Source organism: Coniosporium apollinis (genome assembly GCF_000281105.1).
Source record: "Coniosporium apollinis CBS 100218 chromosome Unknown supercont1.22, whole genome shotgun sequence".
NCBI lineage: Eukaryota > Fungi > Ascomycota > Dothideomycetes > Coniosporium > Coniosporium apollinis.
In genome coordinates, this window is record NW_006913284.1 from 177,033 (window position 1) to 201,793 (window position 24,761).

Here is a 24,761-nt window from a genome sequence, read left to right on the forward strand (position 1 = left end):
CTCCTCGACCTGGAATTCCATCATCGATTTGTCCTTAGCCAGCTGTTCCGCCCACAGAGCCTCTACTACTTCCACTACTGCTGCATCGTCTCCTCGTCCAGGACTATGAGCATGTCCATGTGCATGTCCATGGCCTCGGTCGAGGCCTTGATCATGGCACCGATCATTGTATGCCTGTCCACGACCACACCCGTCCGCATTCCCGTGGCCACGCCCCTGTCCTCGACCACGCCCTCTGGCACGACCGTACCCAGAATCCCCCACTCTCCCTCCGCTCCCTTCCCTAGCTCTTGTGTACTCTGTCCCTGCCGTCCCCTTTGCTCTCTCCATATCTCCTGCCTCTTCCACCGCTCCCGCCCCGCCCCTCCCTTCTATACATGCCCTAAGCGTTACCCTGAACACGCGAAGCCCAGTCCAGCTTCGGACAAACCACAGATGCGGCTCTCCGTAGTAGATGTACCACTTGTCCTCCATCTCCGTCGGGACGTGCCCACGTTTGATGCGCTCGTACTGTGCCGCAGTAAAGGATGCATTGTAAGGGATTTTGACGCCGGACGCCCAAGGTTGCATGTTGGGAGCCATGCGGGCGTGGAAGGATTTGTCCATTCGCGGTGGAACAGGAATGAGGGAGAAGTCTAAGACGGAATAATGGTGGGAGCGAGGTGAGCCGGTGGATACTGAGGAGAACAGAGATTTTGCGGCAGATGAAGGGGAAACGATGGGATGATAGCTGAAGTGGAAACAAGAGTTTCGGTCAAGCAAGACTACCAGCCACGATTTGGAAATTGCCTTGTCTTATTTGACCATGCCAGCTGAGGAGGCTTGCGGCTATGATTAGCAGGCTAAGCTTCCTCGGTAAGACAGAGAAGCTGGAAGCGGTTGCTCTCGCCGTTTTGGGGGCATATCTACACTTAGAGCTTCATACATGTAGCTCTGCAAGTAATGTTAATGCATAATCGACTGTCCTCTATTAAGGTACAGGCTAGCGGGTCATCTCGTTCAGGGTGGTCCCCCTGGGCATTACGAGTAAGTTAGACATACCTACTACGGTGTATATGACTCGCGATATTGACCTACAGAAAGTGAGCTGCGTCATTGGATGGAAACGGATGTAAAGTAGACTACAGGCCCACAAATACAGCTATACAAACGTTAGTTGAAAGGCTGCTTACGCTGCATGTTCGCAGCGCGCTCTTTGAGCAGGACGAGCAGTTCTCAGTTGTATCTCTTCAAATTCCCAGCAGCTATAGCTGTCCGAAGTTTCGTCGGTGCTTCCACAATGACCGGAGAAGAAATACATAAGGCGGGCACTGACGATGGCTGGCACGGCGTGATAAAACCGGGCACAGATTTCGCACCAGAGAACGGACGGTATCACCTTTACATTGGTGTGGTCAGGGCGAGTATACATCTACCACAATTGTCACTAACACTAGTCAGGTCTCTTCTGCCCCTTTGCCCACAGAGCCAATCTTGTCAGGCATATCAAGGGCCTAACAAACTTCATCGACATCTCCATCGTTCGGCCGTACCCGAAAGGCGACGAGAAAGGATGGCCAGGGTGGAGGTTCCCGAAGGATAATGAGGAGTACCCACGGGCGACGGTGGACAAGCTCTTCGGCAGCCAGTATCTGCATGAGGTATACTTCAAAGCGGATAAGGATTACAAAGGCCGATACTCAGTGCCGGTGCTGTGGGACAAGAAGACATCGACCATTGTGAACAATGTGAGGAGCCTCCGACACACACACAGCCTTTAAGCATGTTCTGCGTTAATCTCATGGCACGAGGTATGGGATTAAGCTGAGTGTATGGTCTACGTCAGGAAAGTACCGAAATTCTGCGGTGGCTCCCCACAGCTTTCAACTCTCTCCTGCCTCCCGAGCTCACCGGAATCGATCTCTACCCCGAACATCTCCGCGCGCAAATCGACAGTATAGCCGAGTGGATGCAGAGGGACCTCAATACGGGCGTCTACAAAGCGGGCTTCGCACCAGACCAAGAAACCTATGACAAGAACGTTATCCCTGTGTTCGGCGCGCTGAACAAGGTCGAAGAGATTTTGCACCAGAATGGCGGGCCGTATGTGCTTGGAAAAGAGCTGACGGAGCTTGATGTGCGGTTGTATGGCACGATCGTGAGATTTGATGTGAGTGTCACGAAGTCCGATTAGAACGGAAGGATTGAAGGACGAATGCGTACTGAGAGATACAAAGGTTGTATACCATCAACACTTCAAATGCAACCTAGGAATGGTACGATGGGACTACCCGGTGCTGAACGAGTGGCTCAAGAATCTGTATTGGAATGTCAAAGGGTTCAAAGAGACGACGGATTTCTTACATATAAAAGAGAATGTGGGTGCCGTCTCGTTTTCAAGGTCCTAAGAATCGCAAGGAAGAGTCTTCAAGCTGTGCAGATCTTCGCCTAAAGAGGAAGACGCGCTGATAGCGACCGCAGTACACGAAAAGTCACTACGACATCAATCCGAAAGCTATCACTCCCATGGGACCTTTCCCAGATGTCTCGGAGCAGGGATCCGTCGAAACGGACTTTAGCAAGCTGAGACCGGGAGGCGTAAAGCTACCGGCTGTGTTGGACTATCAGGCGAAATTGTAGGTCGATGGCGGCACGTATGTCGTGCGAAGTGACTGTATTTCGGTTCAATCTCTCATGACCAGTACAGTGATGTTCAGTCTCAAGCGTCCACCCAGTCCAGGACGCCGCAGAGGGTGGAAGGCTCGTTTAGCCTCTCGTCCCTGTTCAAAACCTGAGACGCGTTGTTCAACAAAAAGGAGGAAAGATTAGAAGAAACCTGAGATGCGTAGCCAAGCAATACAGAACCAGCTTCTGGTATCATGTCGTCGACCAGCTAGATCAAGTCTTCGCCAGTTTAACGTCCGCGTCGTCCTTAGCTTTAATACAGAAACACATAAGCGGCAGGCTAGGTTGCTTGATTGATGTTCTACTGGAATGCAATGGTATGTGAAGATTTCAGATGAGGAGAGCTCGAAACAGAGACATGTCTGAATCGAAGCGCGATATCATCACATGAATCAGGACTTTGGGCCGAGATAGCGCCACGCAACCAGGCCCATTGCTGATACAATGGAGAAAGCAAGAGATGTCACATACTACAACAGATACCCAATGCCATGTACAGGAGTCAAGGCCAGCCAATCTGGAATCCTTGTGAGAACTTATCGGAACGCTTGTAAGAGTGGCTGTCCTGAGTTTCAGCGGTGCAAACTCCCGACTTCATGGACTGCTCCCAGATCTCTTGGGCGTACGCGATAGGGGTATACTGTGCCAAAGCACGTCCGCTAGCTTAAGCGACGGTTCCTTGTGCCATGATACTAACTGGCACAATTGATTCCAGGCGGGTACCAGAGGCATGTTGCGGATAGGTGACAGGATCGTGTGCAGGCAAGGAACTGTCCAGAATCTTGGACATGTAAGAAAACACTTATCCGCACGAGAGTGTAGAGGCGATTGGATCTTTTGCAAGGAAACAACAGATCGAGATGAGACGGACAGGATTGTGAAAGCGGAAGAATCGGCAGCTCTAGTGGTCCGGATGCCGTACGTGCCTAGGTGGCATCTCTCCTTAAGTATCCCCTGTTCTCTATCAAGCAAGCAGTTTCGCCCGTGAACTTTCGATAAGATTACAATTTCGCACAGCGGAGACCTGCCGAAGCGCGAAGCGACTACTGGAGACTTCTATTTGTTTGGGCCTTCTCAAGTCTGGCGTAAAGCAATAACGTCCAAGATTATGTAGCCGTTATGGAACGCTTTGCTGGCGCGACAGACCCGCATCGTGCAAGCCAGGAGTTAAGGGTTAAGAGGTTGAACGATATTGGCGCAGAGTGCTGCATGAGGCTCGAGAAGTTGATCAGCCGTAGTACATGGTTACGTGCCAGAGCCGGCGAGCCAGACTTGCGCCTTTGTTCGAGAGTAAGATCATGTGCAGCTTGTATTTGGCAGATTAGTCAGAGCGTTTAACTCGAGCATCACAAGCTACACAATGTTCAAGTTGGTGAATAGTTGCAAGCGCCGACCTTATATGGGTATCTGAGAAGAGCTACCGTAATAACCCATGCTAACCCACCGAATCAACCAGAACCGGGCGTACAATCTTGTTGCCGCCAAAGCAAATATGTCCTGAGCAAAGTCGCTAAAGCATGCATTGAATCCAGAAGCCATCCACCACATCAATAACTTCGCCCTCTCGGAGAAACAGTCTAGACGTGGTCCTCACCCTTCTCGGAAACACGTGCCTCGACAGTCTCCTTCTCCGCAACTGCCTCGGTGATCTTGCCCATGTCGTGCCTCGTGGCGTCGTCGGCGAAGGTACCATGCGGCACCCACTTAGAGGAGGTGCGAGGGGTGGTCTCCTCGAGCATCTGGTCGACCTGCTCGAGCGAGAGACCCTTTGTCTCCGGAACGAAGAACCAGGCGAAGAGGACGCAGGCGGTGCAGGTAGCGCCCCAGACGAAGAAGACCTTGGACTTGAGGTTGCCCTATTCGGCGTCCACCATGTAGGGGGTGATGTAGCCGAGGATCTATAAGATCAGTCAGTCATGTCCGGGAGAACAGCGTGGAATGGGGTTGCTTACGAAGTTCCATAGCCAGTTGGAGGCGGTCGAAAGAGCGACACCCTTGGCGCGGATGGGCAGCGGGAAGATCTCGCCGATAAGCACCCAGGCGCCAGGACCCCAGGTCGAGGCGAAGAAGAAGATATAGAAGCAGACGAACACGATGAGGCAGGTGCCGGCGGCCTTTGAGCCTTCGCCGGTGGCAGTGCCGATAATGGCAACGAGGAACTCGCACACGGCCATACCGATGGCGCCATAGATGAGAAGAGTACGACGACCAAGCTTCTCGATGGTCCAGAAGGAGATAGGAGTGGAGCACACGTTAACAATCGTGGTGATCATGCCTATGAGGAAGCTGTCCTTGATGCCGACTTGCTGGAAGAAGGTTGTGCCGTAGTAGACTTCAGATTGTTAGTTCGACCTATCAACTATCTCAAGAAGCTACTCACAAATGAAGTTGACACCAGTAAGCTGCTGCATCATCTGTAGAGCCATGCCAAGAAGAACACGGCGGAGATTGCCGGATGGCTTAAAGCCGCCACGGAAGCAGTCGGCCCATGTCGCCTGCATGTTAGAGATCTCATAGTGGTAGTTGGCGACAAGCTCGGCCAGCTCATCCTTGATGTATTCGGAATCGACGGGCTGTCCACGTAGCCGAGCGAGGGCTTTCGTGGCCTCTTCAAGGCGGTCCTTCTTCACATACCAACGGGGCGACTCTGGGAGCAAGAACAGGCCCACGCCGAGGATTAACGCCCATAGGAACTGGATAGCGATTGGGATGCGGTACGAGCCAGTGTCCATGCGGTCCTTCGTGCTGTTGTTGACTACCGCAGCGAGGAGGAGGCCGATGGTGATGGCGAACTGGTAGCCGGAAACTATGGCGCCGCGGACAGCCTTCGGTGCGATCTCAGACATGTAGAGGATGATGACAGCCGAGACGAAACCCACGCCGATGCCAGCGATGAGACGACCGACGACAAGCAGGGAGACTGACGTAGAGGCGACCTGGAGGATGACACCGAGAGAAAAGACCGCGCAACCAAGAATGACGGTGATCCGACGTCCAAGCCAGTCGGCAAGAGAGCCTGCGAAGAGAGCACCGAAAAAGGTACCAGCTGACAAGATCGACGTAATGAGGGACTTCTCCCATGTCTTGTAGAGGTAGCCGTTGTAAGCAGTTTCATCAAGAGAGCCTGGCGAGCCGAACTCTTGCTTGAAGAAGTTCATGCCGAGAACGCCGCTGATGTAGCCAGAGTCATATCCGAAGAGGATACCACCGAAGGAGGCGAAAGCACAAAGCAGGTAGGCCTTGGCCGTGACAGGAGCTTCGACGCGGCTGAGATCGCCGGTCTGGCGGTTGGATTTGGGAGCGAAACGCATCGTGATGTGTTGATTGAAGGTGATCACAGAGGAAGAAAGTTGAGGAGGCGGAAGAAAGTGGAGGACGCGCTGAAGAAGCAGAAGAGAGGGTTGCCCGGATGCGGGTCATATATGAAGAAAGAACCCATCACGCGCCCGACCAAGTTTGGCTAAAAGCGGCCAGGTGAATCTCACGATGCTTCTGCTTCACTGAAAGTCTTGGCACTCCGCAAACGAGGAGATGCCCAACGTTCACGTCCCCATGCGGGTAGATCATAGCTCAGGAATGTGTCTTCGCCATTCGATGGTCGCGCAGGTAAATTTGTGCTTCTAGGCTAGCACACGCACCAATCAATTGCGGCTCTTCGATCTTCATATGGTAGTACGACCGGCAGGTTATCCTTGGGTGACTCCCAAGGACCACAAAATGCACCAAGTTCCACGAGAAGTTCTCCAGTACTCTGGCACGTCGTCGGCGGTGTGCACCTATCCGAGCCCGTCAACCTGATCTGCAGATGCCCCGTCGTCCAAGCTTTTGCTGGACCATGCGGCGGAATCCCGCAGCTGGGCTGGGATGCCTTACCCGTGCTGTTTACTTTAGGGCTCAACGGCGCGGTTGGGCGTGCCAATTAGATGAGGGACGTTAATCGTGCGCCCCCTAGCATGTCCAGATGGGCCGCGAAGGTTGGAGACACTCCTAAGATGGTGGTCCTTCATTCGTGTCGCAATCCACTCTAAACCGACCACCTTCCCCATAAAATCGATTAAAGCGCCTCAGGTCTCCAGGATGCCGGAAGCTGCTTGTACCTTAGCAAAGGCAATTCCTAGAAACCACGCACATGGTCACCAAATAGCCTGACATAGTGTTCCACTGGCTATCATCGATTCTGATTTCGGTGATCTTCAGACGCTCAGGTAACGCGCCGTCAGTGCACCGCAAACGGCGACTTCGCAGGCACGGCTCCCCGAAACGTAATTCTGCCCCAGCAATGCAAGTTTTGGTACTCCGAAGTCGCAGTGAAGATGAAGAGCACATGTGAAGTTGTAGCAAGCTATCGGCGGCTACAGCCGCTGCAGGGTCTCTAGGGCGATTTGTTGTTGTTGTCACGACTCGTATCCCCAATGTACTACCACAGTCGCATTCCAATGTCGCACCCCCAGGCCAGCCACTTGCTGACGCTCCACTCACAAAGTGAAGGCTTGCTCCACTATCTATCCATCTCCTCCACCGAGCTCTTGAGAGGAATCCATGGTGGTGAAGCGGCGCGCCTTGTTTCCAGCCCTAGACACGCTGTCGACCTGCCAAGACGCCGTGATCCCAGCAGGCTTGAAGCGTTAGCTGTTTTACGCTGGCCCTTGTGATCCGCACCAGGGCATCGAGCGGCTAATCTGACGCTTCGGGCAGGTCAGATGCAAAGAAGGGGCGTGGAAGATTCGTGGAAGCGGCATCGAAGTTCTAGTGCGAAACTGTCGCAGTCTACAAGGTTGGTTCATGGCGCAACCTTGTTAATTGAGCATGGAACGTCCAACCTCGCTCCCTCTGACCTCCAGCTTCCCCAGTTCTCAAGACTTGCCGGGTCATGGGCCTGGCCGTGTCGCACTGCAAGCAGCGAATAGGACTCGAGCTTCGGGTGTGTCTCAAGGCGCCCAAGCCAGCGGCCGGCGCGTCAGGGGGGCTTCTTGCCATCGGTTCGCAGGCCGCTGTCGCCCAGCCTCGTCCGATGGAACGATGCATAGCCCTAGAACTTTGACGCGTTGTTCAAATCTCAGATGCTGACTTGGAACAGTTGACTTCACTGGCAACATTTTCCGTTATTCTAGCGCAGCTTCTAGATCAGAAACGGCTCTGGTCGACGCCGTTACATTCAGAAATGGCATGAGATCGTCTCAGCCTAAGAAACGTCGGAGGTTGTTGCTTGCAACCACCCATTTCTGCTGTCTTAGACGATGAAAACTCTGAATCCTCCAATCGGGTCGTGCGTAAAACCCGAGATGCGATTGAGCAGGACCCATACCTTCCCCGCGCCCTGCGGGCAACCCCATTTCCGGAGTGGGAATTATCTGAGATTCGGCAACGGGAAGGGAGAAAGCACCAAGTGGCTCCGCGGTGTTAGCGACAAGCTCACCGCGCGCTGGGGCGGATCACGGACATCAAGCTTCTTCAGTCACGCAGCAGAGCCTGGACCCGCCGTTCTTCGCCTGTGTACCAAACGGAAAAAGCGGGGCACGAAAAGTATAGGGATAGGGCATGGACTGTTTTGTGCTATGGTCGCAAGAGAGTTAATCATGGAAGAATGCCTCGATAGCACGATGAACCTTCGTCGGGCAATGCTCTGTTCATGAGCGACCTGCAGGTACTCCGATCGCCGTCCGCGATACTACTTTGTCACATGCGAGTCACCTTTCACGCACTCCTCTCAGGAAGACACGCCAACCATGAGTATTCTAGCAAGCCTCTTAGTACATATTCGGGCAACGAAAGTACTAATACATAGAGTCCCCCTCGAGCCAACTTCAGTGCTTCCAATATCCCTGAAGCTGCTGGGTGAGTTATTTGCAACCGGAATCGCTCCCCTCTATCTCGGTATCCTCTTCTGTCGCATCCAGGTCCAATGGTTCGAACGTCTCCTCCAGCAAGGAGCCTTCGGCGGCGGGGCCGCTATCCGTGACCTCGTGGATGCGCTCAGTATTGGAACTCCACGTCTGACTAGGCCTCTCTTGCCCCGGCTGCAGATGCACCCTCTGTATGTGGCGCGAGCGATATGTACTTGCAACGGCGAACATCGAGCGCCACCTGTACCTTTCCAACATGTAGACGACCAGCTTGTCCTTGTATAGCGACTTTGCGCGTCTCGTCGCTCCGAGGTTCTTTACATGTTCTCCACGGATGTATTCGATGTCGGTCGGAACCACGACTCTCTCGATTCCGTTCAGCGGCTCGCCAGGCGTAGGAAGTAGTTTTGTGGCATATCGTCTAGCAGCTGCTATAACTTTGCGGCTGTCCCTTTGGAAATGGGAAAGCAAGCTGCCCCCGAAGCGGTCTACGCGATCGCGGTCCTCCTGAAAGGTCAGGCATTCGGCGTTTACCAGGGCCCAGAGGTTGAGCCCATACTCTGCACGGTGTATAGCCAAGGATCTCGCCGCGTTCTTCTTTGCAACGTACTCACTCCAGCCGACCTCTGCTCTCGTCATGGAGAAGCTGCAGACGCTTTGTGTTGTGAGCAGCGTCAGACGGGGAACAACATCAACCTCTCCTCCGTGGGCCCGAGGATGCTTGTTGTCAGGGTTCAGTGGCTGCGACAAGCCATCTTGTGTTTCGTCCACATCTTCCTCACGCTCATCGTCTGTATTTAAGCCACTATCAATGGCTGATTATTGTGTTTGGTCCGTTCCGCCGAGCTCGAGGACCCATTCTTCGCCGAATAGTTGAATCCACTGGTTCATGGTAGGATTTCGGTTTGCATGCCGCCTCATTAGCTCCATTTTCCTCGTCATTGTAATACTTGATCGGCTTTTTGTACGATTGTACGCTGTATATGTTGAATGAATTTGGGTTGAGTATTAGAAGCGCGCAGAAACTGTAACGATTGTTGGCAAAATGGATGTGATGGTGTAACTCGGAAGTGAGCGCAGCAAAGTGAGGTGAAGGTAGGTGTGTTTGAGTTGGTAGAAGGAAATCGCTCGCGACCTCACTTCGTCATCTCTGCCACTTGCGGTCGGCGTAAAGTTTCGCTTATTGCGCGCTAGTAACGACTATCTCCTCCTTCTATGGTACGAATCAGACAATTCGTCTTCTCCAGTCTATCAGGATGCTGGTTTTCAAATAGACTTGTGGCCGCGTTCGGCGTTAGTATCGATGTTATGCCAATCTCACGGAGCTGGAGAGCCCTGGGGGCTATGACTGAAGGGTATCGCTGCAGATCGAGCGCAGACATCGAGGGAGATTGGATGTAGTGCGGTCTCAAGTCGTACTCAGTTAAGGGAACTATTTCACAAGAGCGTAAGGCGGCGGACAACTACGGAATTAGGTAGAGCGAGGGCTTATGTGTGCTATCAAAGCTACGGTCGCGAACTTCAGGCACGCAGGACATTTTCTGAGGATGAACACAATACGGGCAACTCATACCCTGACATGAAATATTGAGTGGCAGCCAATAATGAAGACGCGATCACGCCCACAGTGAGCTGGTCAATTGTTCAGGATCATCCTGTGACCGGGATCTGATCCATACATGCTTTCCCACTTGTAGTGTTCACTGATTTATGCGAACCAGAGCGAGGCCGAACACGTCGCACATTGAAGCCGCCTAAGATACATCAATGGTACTCGTGAGGGATAAGTGATTTTAGCCTTTGAGGGCAAGAACTCTTGGTCTGTGCGGGCACCAAGATGCGATTCGGCAGATGCCGCCTAACGCGCCTCGCGGTCAACGCGTCCCTCTATCAACCAGCCTGTCGAACGAGAACACCCCGCTTTGCAGCTTCAATCAATAACTCGACGCGCTGAGATACAGCTACGCACGCGACTGACAGGTTTCAAATTCCCCCCTGCACCTTGATGCGCCGTACACTTTAATCGCGCTTGTCCACCGGAGTAGGCCACTGCGCCGGAAGCTTCCACAATGTATATCAAGCAGATCATCATTCAAGGCTTCAAGAGGTGCGCGCGCCTGGCCTCGCTATATCGCTCAATGCTGACGGTCTCCTGAACAGCTACAAGGATCAAACAGTGATCGAGCCCTTCTCGCCCAAACTGAACGTGATCGTTGGCCGCAATGGCTCAGGTAAAAGCAACTTCTTCGCGGCCATCCGCTTCGTCCTCAGCGATGCATATACGCAGCTCGGTCGCGAAGAGCGACAAGCACTGCTTCACGTACGTGGTTTCTGGCTATCGCGTGGGCGGAGAACATACAGTAACGCGCGCATAGGAAGGCTCCGGGTCAGCGGTCATGTCCGCATACGTGGAGATTATCTTCGACAACAGCGACGAGCGATTCCCTACCGGCAAGTCCGAGCTCGTCCTCCGACGAACCATTGGCCTCAAGAAGGACGAGTACTCGCTAGACCGCAAGAACGCTACTAAAGCCGATGTTATGAATCTCCTCGAATCCGCCGGTTTCTCGCGCTCAAATCCATACTATATCGTTCCCCAGGGCCGTGTCACGGCATTGACGAACATGAAGGACCCTGAGCGGTTGAATCTGCTGAAAGAAGTTGCGGGAACTCAAGTGTATGAATCGCGGAGGCAGGATAGTCTCAAGATCATGAGCGAGACGGACAACAAGCGCGCTAAGATTGACGATCTGCTGACGTACATCAGAGAGCGTCTTGATGAACTTGAGGAAGAGAAGGAGGAGCTAAAGGCATATCAAGAGAAGGATAGGGAAAGGCGATGCCTAGAGTACACAATATACCACCGCGAGCAGATCGAGATCCAGCGGGCTCTTGAGAGCATCGATGAGCTGCGGCAGACCGGTGTAGACGAGACCGACGACAACCGTGAGCGCTACAGTGCGGGGGAGCAGGAGCTGGCTCAGATTGACGCCGAGATCAGCGATGTCAAGCAACGGATTGAATTCTTGAGAGTCGACAAAGCCCAGCTGGAGGACGAGCGGCGTGAGGTAGCGCGAGACAAGGCGAAGATCGAGCTCGAGGTTAACGGACTTACGGAAGGACAATCTGCGGCGAGGCAAGCCAGGACGCAGCATGAGGACGATTTGCGAGAAGTTCAGGAGCAGATCCGCCAGCGTGAGCAGGAACTGGCCCAAATCATGCCCGAGTACAACAACCGGAAAGAGCAGGAGGCTGCGATCAAGGCCCAGCTGATCGAAGCCGAAGGGACGCGGCAGCGCCTATACGCCAAGCAAGGTCGAACTGCACAGTTCAGAAACAAGCGAGATCGAGATGCCTGGCTACAAGGGGAGATCGATGCAGTCAATGTCGCACTGGCCACACGCAAAGCAGTTGCCATGCAGACGACAGAAGAGATCACGGATCTTGAGACAGAGATTGGGCGTCTCGAAGAGGAGATCACTGGGCTTCGCGCGCGCATAGATAACAGAGGCGATAATATGCAGACGATCTCGGAGAATATCCAGAGGGCGAAAGAGGAGCGAGACAGGCTGATGGATCAACGGAAAGAACTGTGGCGTGAAGAAGCTAAACTTGACTCCGTAGTCAGCAACGCGCAACGCGAGCTTGAGAAGGCCGAGAAGTTTCTCTCTCATATGATGGATCAAAACACCAGCAGAGGCATTGCTGCCGTCCGGCGCATCAAACGGCAGCACAACCTTGAAGGCGTATATGGCACCCTGGCTGAGCTTTTTGAGGTCCCGGATAGATACAAGACGGCAGTCGAAGTCACCGCAGGAACAAGTCTTTTCCACTACGTGGTGGACAGCGATGAGACAGCCACGAAAGTCCTCGAGATCCTGCAACGCGAGAAAGCAGGTCGTGTGACATTTATGCCACTCAATCGCCTACGGCCAAAGCCAGTCAACATTCCGAAAGCCAGTGATGCTCTGCACATGATTACAAAGCTGACCTACGATCCAACATATGAGAAGGCCTACCAGCACGTTTTCGGCAAGACCATCATCTGTCCCAACCTCCAGGTTGCGGCTCAGTACGCGCGCAGCCACGCCGTCAGCGCCATTACACCAGAGGGAGACCGCGCGGACAGGAAGGGTGCTCTCACTGGTGGTTTCCATGACCCTCGTCAGTCCCGTATTGACGCCATCAAGAACGTGACAAAATGGAGGACAGAGTATGAGAACCAGAAGAACCGCGTCGAGGAGGTCCGACGTGCCCTCGAACAGAAAGACCAGGAAATCACGCGTGCTGTTGGCGAGTTACAGAAGCTTGAGCAGCAGCGGCAGCAACTAGAGAACAGCTACGGTCCTTTGCGACAGGAGTTGCGAAGCAAGTCTGCCGATCTACAGAACAAGCGGGACTCCCTTGATGCCAAGCATCGGACTAGAGAGAACATCGAAGCTGCTGTTCGCGAACTGGGCGAACAGCAGAGCGCATATGAGGCAGAGATGGCCGCGCCCTTTGCGAAGGCTCTGTCACGTGATGAAGAGCAGCAGCTGGAGACGCTGAGTGCTGCGGTACAAGATTTGAGAAGACAGTACTCAGAGTTACGCCCCGGTCTTTCTGAGCTTGAGTCTCGAAAGACTGTCATCGAAGTCGAGCTTCGCGAGAACCTGCGGCCAAGACTCGAGCAGCTGCAGGCGCAGGAAGCAGACAACGGCGGAACTGGCGCCGGCGGCGATGGGAATGGAAGGCTAAAGGAGCGGCAGCGCGAACTGAAGCGCATCAACAAGGCTTTCGAGGCTGTCGAAGGCAAGCTGCGAGAGGCTGAGGAGGCAATTGAGCAAGCGAACAATCAGCTCGCTGAGCTAGAAGGGAACAAAGCCGAGAAACAGAGGCAGCAGGAGGAGATTGCGCATGCCATATCGCGGCATCAGAAGAGGATGGAGAAGAGCATGGCAAAAAAGGCACTGTTGACCGAAAAACTTGCTGAATGTAGCCGCAACATTAGGGATCTAGGTGTATTGCCAGAGGAGGCTTTCGATAAGTATCAGAGAATGGAGTCGGACAAGGTGAGCTGAAGTGCAACATGAAAGAAGACCAAGTACTGACACTCGCACCCCAGGCCATCAAGCGTCTTCACAAAGTCAACGATGCCCTCAAGAAATATTCTCACGTCAACAAGAAGGCCTTCGAGCAATACGCCAAATTCCAGCAGCAGCGCGACACCCTCACTAAGCGGCGCTCTGAACTCGATAGCTCGCAAAAGTCGATCGAGGAGCTGATCGAAGTGCTTGACCAGCGAAAAGACGAGGCTATCGAGCGAACCTTCAAGCAAGTCTCACGCGAGTTCGCCAACGTCTTTGAGAAGCTGGTGCCAGCAGGCAAGGGGCGTCTCATCATCCAGCGCAAGTCAGACAGGCAAGCCCGACAGGAGCAGGAAGAGGAAAGCGGCCAGGAAGAGCGGGAGAGTGTGGAGAACTACACTGGTGTAGGCATCAGTGTGAGCTTCAATAGTAAGCATGACGAGCAGCAGCGGATCCAACAACTGAGCGGTGGGCAAAAGAGTAAGTCTATGAACAGAAACGCCGCCCTTCATCCCAACTGCGTAACTGACACCACAGGTCTCTGCGCCCTTGCCCTCGTCTTCGCCATCCAGCAGTGCGATCCCGCGCCATTCTACCTTTTTGATGAAATCGATGCCAACCTGGATGCGCAGTACAGGACTGCAGTCGCCAGCATGCTGCAAACGCTGTCTGAGACTACGGACGGCGGTGGGCAGTTTATCTGCACGACGTTCAGGCCGGAGATGGTCATGGTGGCTGAGAAATGCTATGGAGTGAGCTACTCCAACAAGACGAGCAGTATCGATGTCGTGAATCGCGAGGACGCTTTGAACTTTGTCGAAGGACAGAGGCTTTGAATCAGGGGATATATGGTGTTGCTGGTTGATGGAGATGGAATACCAAAAGGCGTTATAGGCTGGATCTTGCTTCCCTTTCTGGGGCATTCTGTTGACGCATTCTGTTGACCTCTTCGATACATGACTTGAGATACATGATGGTACAATCATAGTGCGCTGCAATCACCACACTGCCACTTCATGATTGAGTCCACGGGTGTACCTTATATCTCTTTGTAAGAAACAAACACTACGTAACATCCTCATCGCCCTCCAGCGGAAAGCCATGTCTTGGATCGCTACGCATTTCCGAAAGCCGCTCCAACGCCTCTTCAGGATCTCCAGTCAAGACATGGTAGCCTTCACCATTGTCAGCCACCCAGCGCACGCCCAGTGCCTTCTCTATGGACTCCAAGTCTTCTAAATATTTCAGCTTCATCGCCTCACGAAGTTCGTCGTTCCAAACCGTCGCGTGCTCGACGTGCTCAAGTAATCTGTTTCGCGCTGAACGTTCGAGGTCAGCCCACGGCAGGCCGCTCTCCTTGAGCATTCTCCAGGCGCCTTCAGCGTTGCCGGCGTGCATAAGTTGTTCCACAAACAACCGGTCCCCTCTTGTCTGCGTCGTCCGATTCGAAAACCGCCACTTGCCAGGGTTGTCGGGGTTGGGGTTTAGTGGCGCATACCCGCATTGTGACGAGCTTTCGAGATCGGACTCCGAACCGGCTTGCGATAGAACCTCGATGTCAGACTCCGATATCATGTCGACGTCGTTGCTTCCCTGTTTTTCGTCATGCGATACCAGATACGCATTGAAATCGTCCTCATTCTCAGCCTCCTCAATCTCAGTTTTCGACAACTGTCTCGGCGAAGTCCTCAACGGATGCTGCAGCCACAACCTCCACTCCTCCTCCAACAAATCATGCAGCTTACACCTCGCCAATATCGTGATCCATCCATGAATAAAGCTCCACTCGTCCCTCTTCACAAAGCTACCAAGATGACACGCCTCCTCCGGCGGCGTGCCCGGAAACCCCGTCAGCACCTGCACCAGCTCGCTCTTCTTCCACTTCCCGTTCCGTATCTCTCCCAACCCCCGGCTGCCGATACTGCACTTGGCGATGACGCTGCGGAACAGGTTCTTCGTCATGATGCCCCGGTCCTTCGTCTCCTTCAGGTACCGCTTCATGGCCGGCAGCGAGCGGGTGCGTGCCGCGAACTTCAGGCCCAGCACGATGAGCTCGTCAGCGACGGGGATGTTGCCCAGGCGGAAGCGCGCGATAATGGCGTTTAGGGTCGCCAGAATGGCCGTGTCTGGTGCACGGTTTCGCGCGTTGAAGAGGGCGATGGTTAGGGCGTGGTAGAGGTGTCGGAGCTGCAGGGTCGTCTCTGGTCGCTGCAGCGCGACGGCGACGACGCGCAGGATGTCGCGTGGATTTTGGCAGGCTTGGAGCTGCTTGCGGATTACACGCCGTATGGCCTTGCGGCCGAGGGCTTCGCGGAATTCGTCCACGGTTAGTGTCGGCCATAGCTTCAGTTGTTTGGGAGTGGGATTGTTGGCGGCCTGTTCGACTGCTTCTACCGGCGTTATTAATGGTGGGTTTCGTGGAAGCTGTAGAAGCCCTGGGGTAACTGGTGTTTTTACATGCTCTTGAAGGGCCCCTTGCGGTTTCTTCAGCGGCGATAGTGCTTCCTTCAGCATGTCCACAGGGCTAAATAGGCTAATCTGATGTTGCAGTGTGCGTTCGAGATGCACATGCGGCGATTGTGGAGGCCCTGGCGGTAGGCCATTGTCGGTAGATTGAACTGTAGAGAGCTGTCGTATTGAAGGTGCAAGCCGAGCTGTGTTGCGGGAGCTTGACACGGCATTTTGGCAGAATATGCAGACGTTACGGGTCGCCCTTGAGGACATGGACGCTGGGTAAATGGCTGCAACTCGCCAATAGTTCGATTGGGTATGAGAAGCCCTGCTGAGGGGGAGAAAGATACAGTCCGACACAGCATTGAAGTTCCTCGGCAACTTCCGTCTCCATGCCGATTGAAACATCCGCGAGGCGCTCATTCCATTCTCCATCATCACCCACCACACCAGAACTACAACTGAAATTACCACTACACGCAACCTGCGTAATAATATGCCTTTAGCACACAAACGCAAAACCTCCACAGACTGGGAGGAAGTCACCGGCGAGCCGGCAAAGCGCCGATTTATCGAAGCGACAGCATCACAGGTCGAACCGCAACCGGAGGATTCTACAGCGTCACCTGCTGCTGAAGAAGCAACAGAGGTTCCACTCGCGTCCACTGACACAACACAGCCCACCACCGCAGATGATGTGGAGTCAGATGCGGCAGAAAAAGCAAGGGAGAGGCAAGAGCGCTTCAAAGCACTACAAGCTCGGCAGGCCCAGTCGCGGAAGCAGAACATGAAGGAGTCGACAGCCGAGTCACAGCGCCTAACTACGGACCCTAACCTGCTTTCCTCCCTCCATCGCAAGCACGCAATAGCATCACATAAGCTCCTCAAGGCAGATACGGCGGCCGCCGGCGAGGATTTCGAGCGGAAGCGCACATGGGACTGGACCGTCGAGGAGTCCGAGAAATGGGATAGGCGCATGGAAAAGAAGAACAAGCATAGGGAGGATGTGGCATTCCAGGACTACCGTCAGGACGCGCGCAAGATCTACAAGCGGCAGCTGCGCGAGCTCAAGCCGGATATGGAGACATACGAACGCGAGAAGTTGGAGGCTGTGCAGCGGTCGGCGCAGAACGGCGGGCTTGAGATTGTCGAAACCGAAGATGGAGAGCTCATCGCAGTCGACAAAGATGGCACGTTCTACTCCACGGCTGACAGCACCGATTTCGCGAGCAACAAGCCTAGTAAGGAGGCGATAGACCGGCTGGTCGGCGAGATCAAGAAGGCGGAGGAGGTCAGGCTGAAGAAGAGAAGGGACAGGGGCAGAGGAGACGACGACGGTGACGTCACGTACATCAACGACAAGAACAAGCAGTTCAATGAGAAGCTGGCGCGGTTCTACAACAAGTACACCGCGGATATTAGGGAGAGCTTTGAGCGCGGTACGGCCATATAAAATGTCTTCGTAAGAAGCGCTTGAGCGATCCGTAAGGGTGCTTTCAGGATTCGAAGCGGCCCGTTTCCACGAGCTGGTGGCGCTTGCAGTATGTAAGCCCTTCAGCGTAGGTGCGAGTGGTTCCTATCCCTCTAAAATCCCTAGATAGACCAAACCAGCCTGCGTTGCCTATGGCTGCGGTAGAGCTCGTACTGTTCATTAGACCCACGTGACACTTGGTCGAAGGAACTGCAGCCCTCCTCCGTTCATCACTAATCCTACTGTTCCCTTCGCACTTTTCAAGGCTCAGACGATGCGGCACGCCGACACAAACTTCTGACGAACCGATTGTCTGGACCACGCTGTGTTGCCTGCCGCGGCCCTCAAACTGGGAGGTCGAACCAGCAGGTCTCACAATCATGCTCCGCGTTGCACATAGACTACATGCTGTAAGCCGTGTTTGTACCACAAGCGTCAACCGCTCATCTTTGGATTGGTCGGCATGGCCTACATACCGCCTCTACGTATCTGAACATAGCAAACAAGTTGGAGCTCTCGGGCGAGCGAGTCCGCATGCTTTTTTCACTGCTGTTGGTCCTGACGTGTCATTCTACTTGTTCCTCCAAGTCAGCTTCAGCTGCACTGTCATGTTTTGTGGCTTTTGTTAGCACAGTTATCAGTCATTAAAAGTCCTAAAGTCTCCATCCTTCATTGGGTATTCCCCGAGCACACATGGCGCCTGCGAACACTTCAGCTGCCGTCCAGGCTGCCGCCACAACAGTGGTCGAGCATGTCGATGGCTTCCGCGGCGACGAATTCTCGAACAACTTGTTCAGCGACCTAGCACCACTTCTGGCTCTGTTCGGCGAGCAAGTCACCAAACAGTTCTTGAGCATGTCTATGGGATGGACCGACAACATCTTGCTAGCTATGGGATATTTAGGCATAATGACGATAATGGTTAGCGAGTGAAGACGCTGAAGGCTGTTGTTGGAAGGTCAGTCTCTTCTCGGGCCATTCTCATCCCGGGCTAATGGGATAATGGTCGACAGAGCAAAAGAAAACATTGTGTGTGCCGAAGCGCAGTTGCTGTCACTCACATCGAAGAACGTTTGCGAGCTCTGGAGTGAGGAACAGATCGTAAGAGTGTTCGGGACCCCAAGGATCCAAGAACTGGTACTCCTCGAGTGTACAAAAATGCTCGAGCATATGATATTTCCCGAGATTACCAAAGGAAAGATGATGTTCATTGACTCTGCTGAAGCCGTTCAGTACAAGCACTTTCTTCCGTTTGATGATTCTGGTCAATACGGCCCCCAATTGTCGTCCGCTGATGCTCCGCCGTTTAGAGACAGAACCTCCGAACCTCTCTATGAACATTCGAGGGGCGACCGTCTTGGCGACAGAAAAACGAGTGTGGGCCACAATCGGGATAGCTTTACAGCTGACAGCACCTATATTACCTGCGTTCACGACACACTACTGGAGCTGGTCCAAAGACGGCAGGTCAATACCTGGGTACGGATATCCAACTTTCCTTGTTGGTACCCTCGCGGTGTGTCTCGGTGCTCTGCTCTGCTCTCACGTGGTCGAGAGCAAGACCACAGACGGAAGCTTCTGGCGTGAGGCCTCAGATGTCGGTCTGGTCCTCCGCTTACAGAGATCATGCACTGTCAATGACCAGGACTTCCGTCCATATGCGTTATTCAACAGTTACAAGAGCCGAAATATCATTCGGACCTCCAGACTGAATGACGAAACGAACAGGTAGGCACACCGTCTCACTTCACTCTTCGCTGCTGTCAATGTTTATCTAGACACTCATGAATCAAGGTTACGTTATGATCGCGATGCTGGCTTATACATTCGGTGGTCATCCGCTGCTTGTTACGGTATTGCTCCCGCAACCTTTTGTACCAATAAAGCCATTTTTGTTAGATCTCGCGCTTTTGATCAACATGTAGCATTGCTAAGCCATACCGAGCAGCGTCTTGGCCGCTGCAGCAACCTTCGTAACCTTTACGGGGTTTGTCTGTCAGCTCGTTGGCTTACGTGCTGTCCACTGGTCAGGGACGATTTTCCAGTTAGGCGTTACACTGTCTATGACAGTTATACGAGCGTTTGTCCGACGATGCCTTGCTACCGAACCAGCATGCTTCGCCCTCCTCGAAGGCCATGAGCTCTCATGGTTGGCCCTATACGCTGACCGTAAATTCGAACGGTACACGCATAGTGCATCCAGGTCTAGAAACGACTATCGGTACGATCAAGACATCATAGAAGGGGATCAAGTTTCGTGGGAGCTGACTTATACCTTGTGGCAATTGTTGACTGGCAGTTTCAGTGAAGCCACGGCCCCTATCGTGTTTACAACGCCGCTCGAAGGAGAAGCCCAACCTGGTCCTTCAGAGCCTCTGCCCCTACAGCTTATTCACGTCGGTCGTCTAAACTGTATGATGAATCCGTTTCCATTTTCGTTGATTCAGGGTTTCCGAGACGGTATCCCCCGAAGTTTTCGAATAGGGTGTGTCAGAGTGCGTTGTCAATTGGAAACCCTTTTGAAGGACCGACCAAGCGAACTGGCAAAGCTTGCCGATCGGCTCGCAGCTGCAATCATGGAGGTGATGAATTTCATCACTTGTACCCCGAATCTTCAATGGATCGAAAGGCCACATTGTTTATTTGAGTGGTCAAACGTTCTACTACACAAGGCTTTGCAAGACCAGAACTGCATCAGCGATTCTCCAAATGACGAAGTCGAGCGATTGCTCTTGAGCATGTGGAACAGAAACTGCTGGTATCGCATCGTAGGCAAGGGATGCGATGACCACACTCGGCCAGACTGGCGTCTCCATGGCCACGAGCTCCACGGTATCCTCAGTTTGTAGACGTTGACGTTGGAAAGTCGAGAACTAGAATACATAGGAATATGCCGCACTAGTAAGCCCGTTGGTTCTACGCTCAATACGGACAACACAAGTACGAAGCACTGATACCTCAGAATCGTCGCCTCTGCTCCGTCTGGCATCGCAGAACTCAAGCGGCTCCAGGGCTTGCTTCACAGGTGGACAGGAACTCCGCCAATCCTCTGCCTGTTCCCTGATGGCAGCTCTGCGTGTATGCCTTGGGAGCACATGTACCGCATCACGCCTAACAAAGTTCCTCACGTCTTTCCTGTCTTTGGTATGCGGCTCTGGTCTCTTACCGCGCCCGGCACACGCAAGACCAGTCCAGAAAACACTGGACAAGGAAGATTTTACAAGGAGGCCCACGCGTTCGTCTGCAACACGCCTCCCACAGAACTTGTAATATACTGTTGTACCTCACCTGAGGACCGATGTGCCCGTGATCCGTTTGTTACTTTCATAGCTGCTGTCGCATCTCAGATCCAGCGCATTGACGGCAAGACCAGTCGGATTCCAGATACCGAACCTACCAGCCGGTCTCTCGGCAGGGTCTTCCAGGACAGTAACAAACACGGTTCTCGCCTCCATTGCTGACATACTGAAGAAAAACGAAGTCGTCAAATGGCTTGCGGAAGCCGACGAATTGATCATACCGGTGTTTCTAGCGTATGGCCTCCTACCGACGGAGTTGACAGATGAGGGAGTGCCTATCATTATGCCAATGCCGAAGTCCTCACTCGTGTCTCCCCGCACATCGCCCTCTACAAGCGCTCCGACAGCGGAATCGCCAGACGCAACAGCCGGTGCAGACGACAACCGAGACTACTCTGCCCATTAAGTTCGCGGCATCGGAGAGGAGGCATCCGTGCCGGGATTTCTCACCGAACTTCGACACTGCCGAGACTTCATTCGACAACGAACAAGCAATGGAGTGATATACATCACAGGGAAGGCAAACTACCAGACTGACGAGATCACACCATTTCAACCACGCTTGCCAGCCAGATAGCGGAGGCACGTTACTCTCCGCCAAAGCTTCTTCTCAATCATGCTTACTTCGCGCTGGAATGGAGCAATTTTTTTAATTCATCGCCCGTGAGTTTGACTTGCTTCCTGAGTTTGGACACCCCATGAGTGCTGCCATCATTGACGCCTTCGTCCAAACTCATCGCGAACTATGTTCGGTTCAGATCTGCGTCGGAGCTCTTATGAGCGTGAGATACAAGCTCTCGCCGCTTTTACTCTTTCCAACTGCTATACTGCGAGGATTCCCGTCTTGCGTGCAACTGGAGATTCCTGAATCTGGTTGAGAAAAGAGCCGGTCATGCGATCGTGTAGTGACCGAACAGTGACTTTAGAGTCCTCGACGGAAGGGGGTATCCATTCTCATGTGACTATATGTACAGAGCACTGCCAACGACCAACGACGTATATGGTAATGAACGCAAGTGCAAGCAGCCTCCCAAAACCCGTGCCCAACCCTTCCACGCCCAAGGCAGAACGATCCTAGTCTCCAAGCAACCCCTCCAAATCGATCTTCCCCAACGAGTCCCCATACATCCCCTTCGCCCTCCTACGCCACCCCGCCTGGGACAGAGCAGCCGGCGCCTCGGTATCATCTGGACTTTCCCCCGGGCGTAGCTATTCGCAGCACGCAACCATCAACCTCTCATAATCGCCCCTCGTCTCACTCTTGATGCGATCGATAAGCTCCTTCCTGTAGACATGCTTATGCGCCGCCTTGACATTCTGCATATGTCCCCTGTTCCAATGTGCGCGCACGACCCTGTTGACGAGCAGCTCGTCCTTGGTGCCCATGCCCTTCATCGCGTCGTCCAGCTGCACCGCGTCAGACCTAGCGCGATCGACCGCACGGGCCAGCTGCAGCAGTAGCGCCTCCTCCATGTGGCCGCTGAACTCGGCCGCGATCACCTTCTCAAGCTGCTTCCCGTACTTAGCCCCGTAGGCCTGGTTGATGGCGCGTAGCTGCGCGTCGTTGCGATTGCAGAACATCGCGCACACGGTCGCCGAGTCCTTGCCCATGCGGCCCGCGGTCGCGCCGTGCAGCTCCGTGACCCACGCGTCGATCTGCTGGGGGATGACAGGCGCGGAGTCCTCGTCGCGGCGGGCGGCGGTGACCATCATGAAGAGCTGCTCTGTCTTCATGGACAGGTCGCCACGAAGGTCGGCCTCGAGACTGCGCTTGTAGGTATCTTGGTAGGCCTGCTTGATGGCGTGCATGTCGGCGTTGGAGCGGCCGAGGAGGACGTCGTTGAGGAAGGTTTCTTTGGTGCCCATACCCTTGATGCCTTCGTTCAGGATGAAGACGTCCTGCATTAGTGGTCCGCGGACGAGGGCCTGGAGCCCGTATTGGAAGTAGCCGGAGGTCTCCTTGTCGATTTCCTGGAGCAGTTTCTTCATGAAGCGCCGCTCGAAGGTCGTGCGGAGCGTCTCCATCTCGATGGGATTCGGTTTCGAGAGGATGGCGATTAGGGCCTTTTCGTCCGTGCCGAAGCCTTTCATCGCTTTGCGCAGGCCCTCGGCTTGTGGGGTCATGTCGATCGGAGCAGTCTGGCCGCGGACATAGCCGGGTGACGGAGGTGTGGGCTGGCCACCTGGTGGTGCGCCATAGCCGCCGTATTGCTGTGGAGGCGGACCAGGTGGTGCGCCATATTGACCCTATGGACAAAGTCGTCAGCACTCGCCTTCAGAACTTTACATAAGCTGTCATTTCACGGCCTGACCGAACACGTCCAAACCAGCGAACTCGGCGCAACTGGGAATCAACTGACCGGTGGCGGTGCGCCATACCCCTGCTGCGGCGCGTAGCCCTGCGGAGGAGCGCTATACTGTTGCTGGGGAGGGGGTCCGGGAGGTGCGCCATATTGCTGGTGTTGTGGAGGAGGGCCTGGAGGCGCATTCCACTGCTGCTGTGGAGGATAACCTTGCCCTTGCGGCGGAGGATAGCCTTGCGGCGGAGGATAGCCCTGCGGCGGCGCGCCGTATTGGTCTGGTGGAGGACCGTAGCCTTGCTGCGGGGGAGGGTAACCTTGCGGAGGGTAGCCTTGTGGGGGATAGCCACCTTGCGGAGGATAGCCGCCTTGCGGTGGGTAGCCTTGCTGGTACGACATGTTCTGAGGTGGTGGATGATTGCCTTGCTGTTGCGACGGGTACGGAGAGTAACCTTGAAGAGAATCACCAGACCCACCAGAAACTCCAGGCGGAGGCGCGTCTTATGTAGAGGAGCGCGCGTCAGCTGCCAGCCCCCGCCAAGGGCTTAGAGCGTGTACTTCGAAGGGCTGTACTCACTGCCCGGATAATACGACATAGCTGCCGCCTAGAGTTCCAACCTTGGTTTTCAAGTTGATGAAGGAGCCGAGAAAGGATGCACGAAAGCTGCAGCCAATGCGAGGAAAACGTGGAACTGAGAGAGTCGAAGAAAGACGAGAAGAACTAATGTGAGGGTACCTCTTTACCGGCCCTTGTGAATCCTGCGACTTCACCCCACGGAGGGGTATCGCGGGGGCTGTGCTTGCTCAGCCTTGCTCAGCCCTTGCTCAGCCTTGGCCGCCCTTGCCTTGAGCAGTAAGGAACAGCGACGGCGAGGAGATGGAAGCCACAAGATCGATGAGCAACCGTGGCTGCCGTTCTGGGCGCTTAGATTGGGCTTGGGCTGTGTGGTTGTGGCAGTACCGGGTGTTCAGCATGGCCGTGACGGTCACGTGATGTTTAGTTCGGCACCATCTCCCTCAACACACTGACTACGAGTCTAGGTATAACTTTCAGGCGTACCTCGATCAGTCCCAGGTCGGTCTATGCGAAATCAATGCCTTGCACTCCATCATCACAGCGACGGAGAAACTTAGCCTGAGATCGTTCGGTGAGCGCTGATTAGAGAAGTATTCTGCTCCAACTGTCCCAGCCCCCAATGTGCGGCCTCAAGGACGTCTCGTCATCACTCCATCTTCACGCGGAGTTCCCTCCGCCAAGCGATTGTTTGGCCAGGCATTTCGCCCGGTTTGGCAGTCCGCTGAGGCGCAATCGTGGTGGTTCCATGATCGTCACGTGCGCAGGCCATCAGGGTTCGTAAAGGTGGACCAGTCGGGCAAGTCGCTGACATAATAGCGTAGACTCAGGGAAAGTCAACAGCACATGAAGTCCTCAACAACCACCAAATGCCACCCCTATTCATAAGCAAACTAAAGCTGAAACTTCCTTATATCATGCTTAAGGTCCTTTCACACCTGTTGATAATATTTAAACATTTTAAAGTACGTTGTGGTTGATGAAATGGTGATTCAAGTGATGCTCAAGTGGCTCTGAGTCTACGCTATTATGTCAGCGACTTGTCGGGCAAGGCTGTGAAAGCGGCGAGCGGCGAAACGTCCCGCTGCTGTCG

General features: G+C 54.0%; 9 protein-coding genes across 9 annotated transcripts; 4 read left to right on the forward strand and 5 right to left on the reverse strand.

Annotated features, from left to right (window-relative positions):
• Positions 1–74: 74 nt before the first annotated feature.
• W97_04884 (uncharacterized protein) lies at positions 75–570 on the reverse strand (the record flags this gene model as incomplete). Its single annotated transcript, XM_007782772.1, has 2 exons — positions 75–371; positions 394–570. 2 exons carry the CDS (start codon positions 568–570, stop codon positions 75–77), a joined length of 474 nt encoding a protein of 157 aa, XP_007780962.1.
• Positions 571–1,279: 709 nt separating this feature from the next.
• Positions 1,280–2,619, forward strand: W97_04885 (uncharacterized protein; the record flags this gene model as incomplete). Its single annotated transcript, XM_007782773.1, has 5 exons — positions 1,280–1,388; positions 1,441–1,727; positions 1,826–2,149; positions 2,217–2,357; positions 2,461–2,619. The coding sequence occupies 5 exons, from the start codon at positions 1,280–1,282 to the stop codon at positions 2,617–2,619; spliced, it is 1,020 nt and encodes a 339-aa protein (XP_007780963.1).
• A 1,622-nt stretch (positions 2,620–4,241) lies between these two features.
• W97_04886 (uncharacterized protein) lies at positions 4,242–5,975 on the reverse strand (the record flags this gene model as incomplete). Its single annotated transcript, XM_007782774.1, has 3 exons — positions 4,242–4,520; positions 4,617–4,996; positions 5,045–5,975. The coding sequence occupies 3 exons, from the start codon at positions 5,973–5,975 to the stop codon at positions 4,242–4,244; spliced, it is 1,590 nt and encodes a 529-aa protein (XP_007780964.1).
• Positions 5,976–8,504: 2,529 nt separating this feature from the next.
• On the reverse strand, positions 8,505–9,146 carry W97_04887 (uncharacterized protein; the record flags this gene model as incomplete). The annotated part of the gene is made up of 1 exon (XM_007782775.1): positions 8,505–9,146. One exon carries the CDS (start codon positions 9,144–9,146, stop codon positions 8,505–8,507), a length of 642 nt encoding a protein of 213 aa, XP_007780965.1.
• Positions 9,147–10,576: 1,430 nt separating this feature from the next.
• On the forward strand, positions 10,577–14,409 carry W97_04888 (chromosome segregation protein sudA; the record flags this gene model as incomplete). The annotated part of the gene is made up of 5 exons (XM_007782776.1): positions 10,577–10,614; positions 10,668–10,827; positions 10,883–13,558; positions 13,612–14,053; positions 14,111–14,409. The coding sequence occupies 5 exons, from the start codon at positions 10,577–10,579 to the stop codon at positions 14,407–14,409; spliced, it is 3,615 nt and encodes a 1,204-aa protein (XP_007780966.1).
• Positions 14,410–14,638: 229 nt separating this feature from the next.
• Positions 14,639–16,087, reverse strand: W97_04889 (uncharacterized protein; the record flags this gene model as incomplete). The annotated part of the gene is made up of 1 exon (XM_007782777.1): positions 14,639–16,087. The coding sequence occupies one exon, from the start codon at positions 16,085–16,087 to the stop codon at positions 14,639–14,641; it is 1,449 nt and encodes a 482-aa protein (XP_007780967.1).
• A 433-nt stretch (positions 16,088–16,520) lies between these two features.
• Positions 16,521–17,477, forward strand: W97_04890 (uncharacterized protein; the record flags this gene model as incomplete). Its single annotated transcript, XM_007782778.1, has 1 exon — positions 16,521–17,477. The coding sequence occupies one exon, from the start codon at positions 16,521–16,523 to the stop codon at positions 17,475–17,477; it is 957 nt and encodes a 318-aa protein (XP_007780968.1).
• A 711-nt stretch (positions 17,478–18,188) lies between these two features.
• On the forward strand, positions 18,189–18,428 carry W97_04891 (uncharacterized protein; the record flags this gene model as incomplete). Its single annotated transcript, XM_007782779.1, has 1 exon — positions 18,189–18,428. One exon carries the CDS (start codon positions 18,189–18,191, stop codon positions 18,426–18,428), a length of 240 nt encoding a protein of 79 aa, XP_007780969.1.
• A 3,575-nt stretch (positions 18,429–22,003) lies between these two features.
• On the reverse strand, positions 22,004–23,493 carry W97_04892 (uncharacterized protein; the record flags this gene model as incomplete). The annotated part of the gene is made up of 2 exons (XM_007782780.1): positions 22,004–23,041; positions 23,155–23,493. The coding sequence occupies 2 exons, from the start codon at positions 23,491–23,493 to the stop codon at positions 22,004–22,006; spliced, it is 1,377 nt and encodes a 458-aa protein (XP_007780970.1).
• Between the last annotated feature and the right edge of the window lie 1,268 nt (positions 23,494–24,761).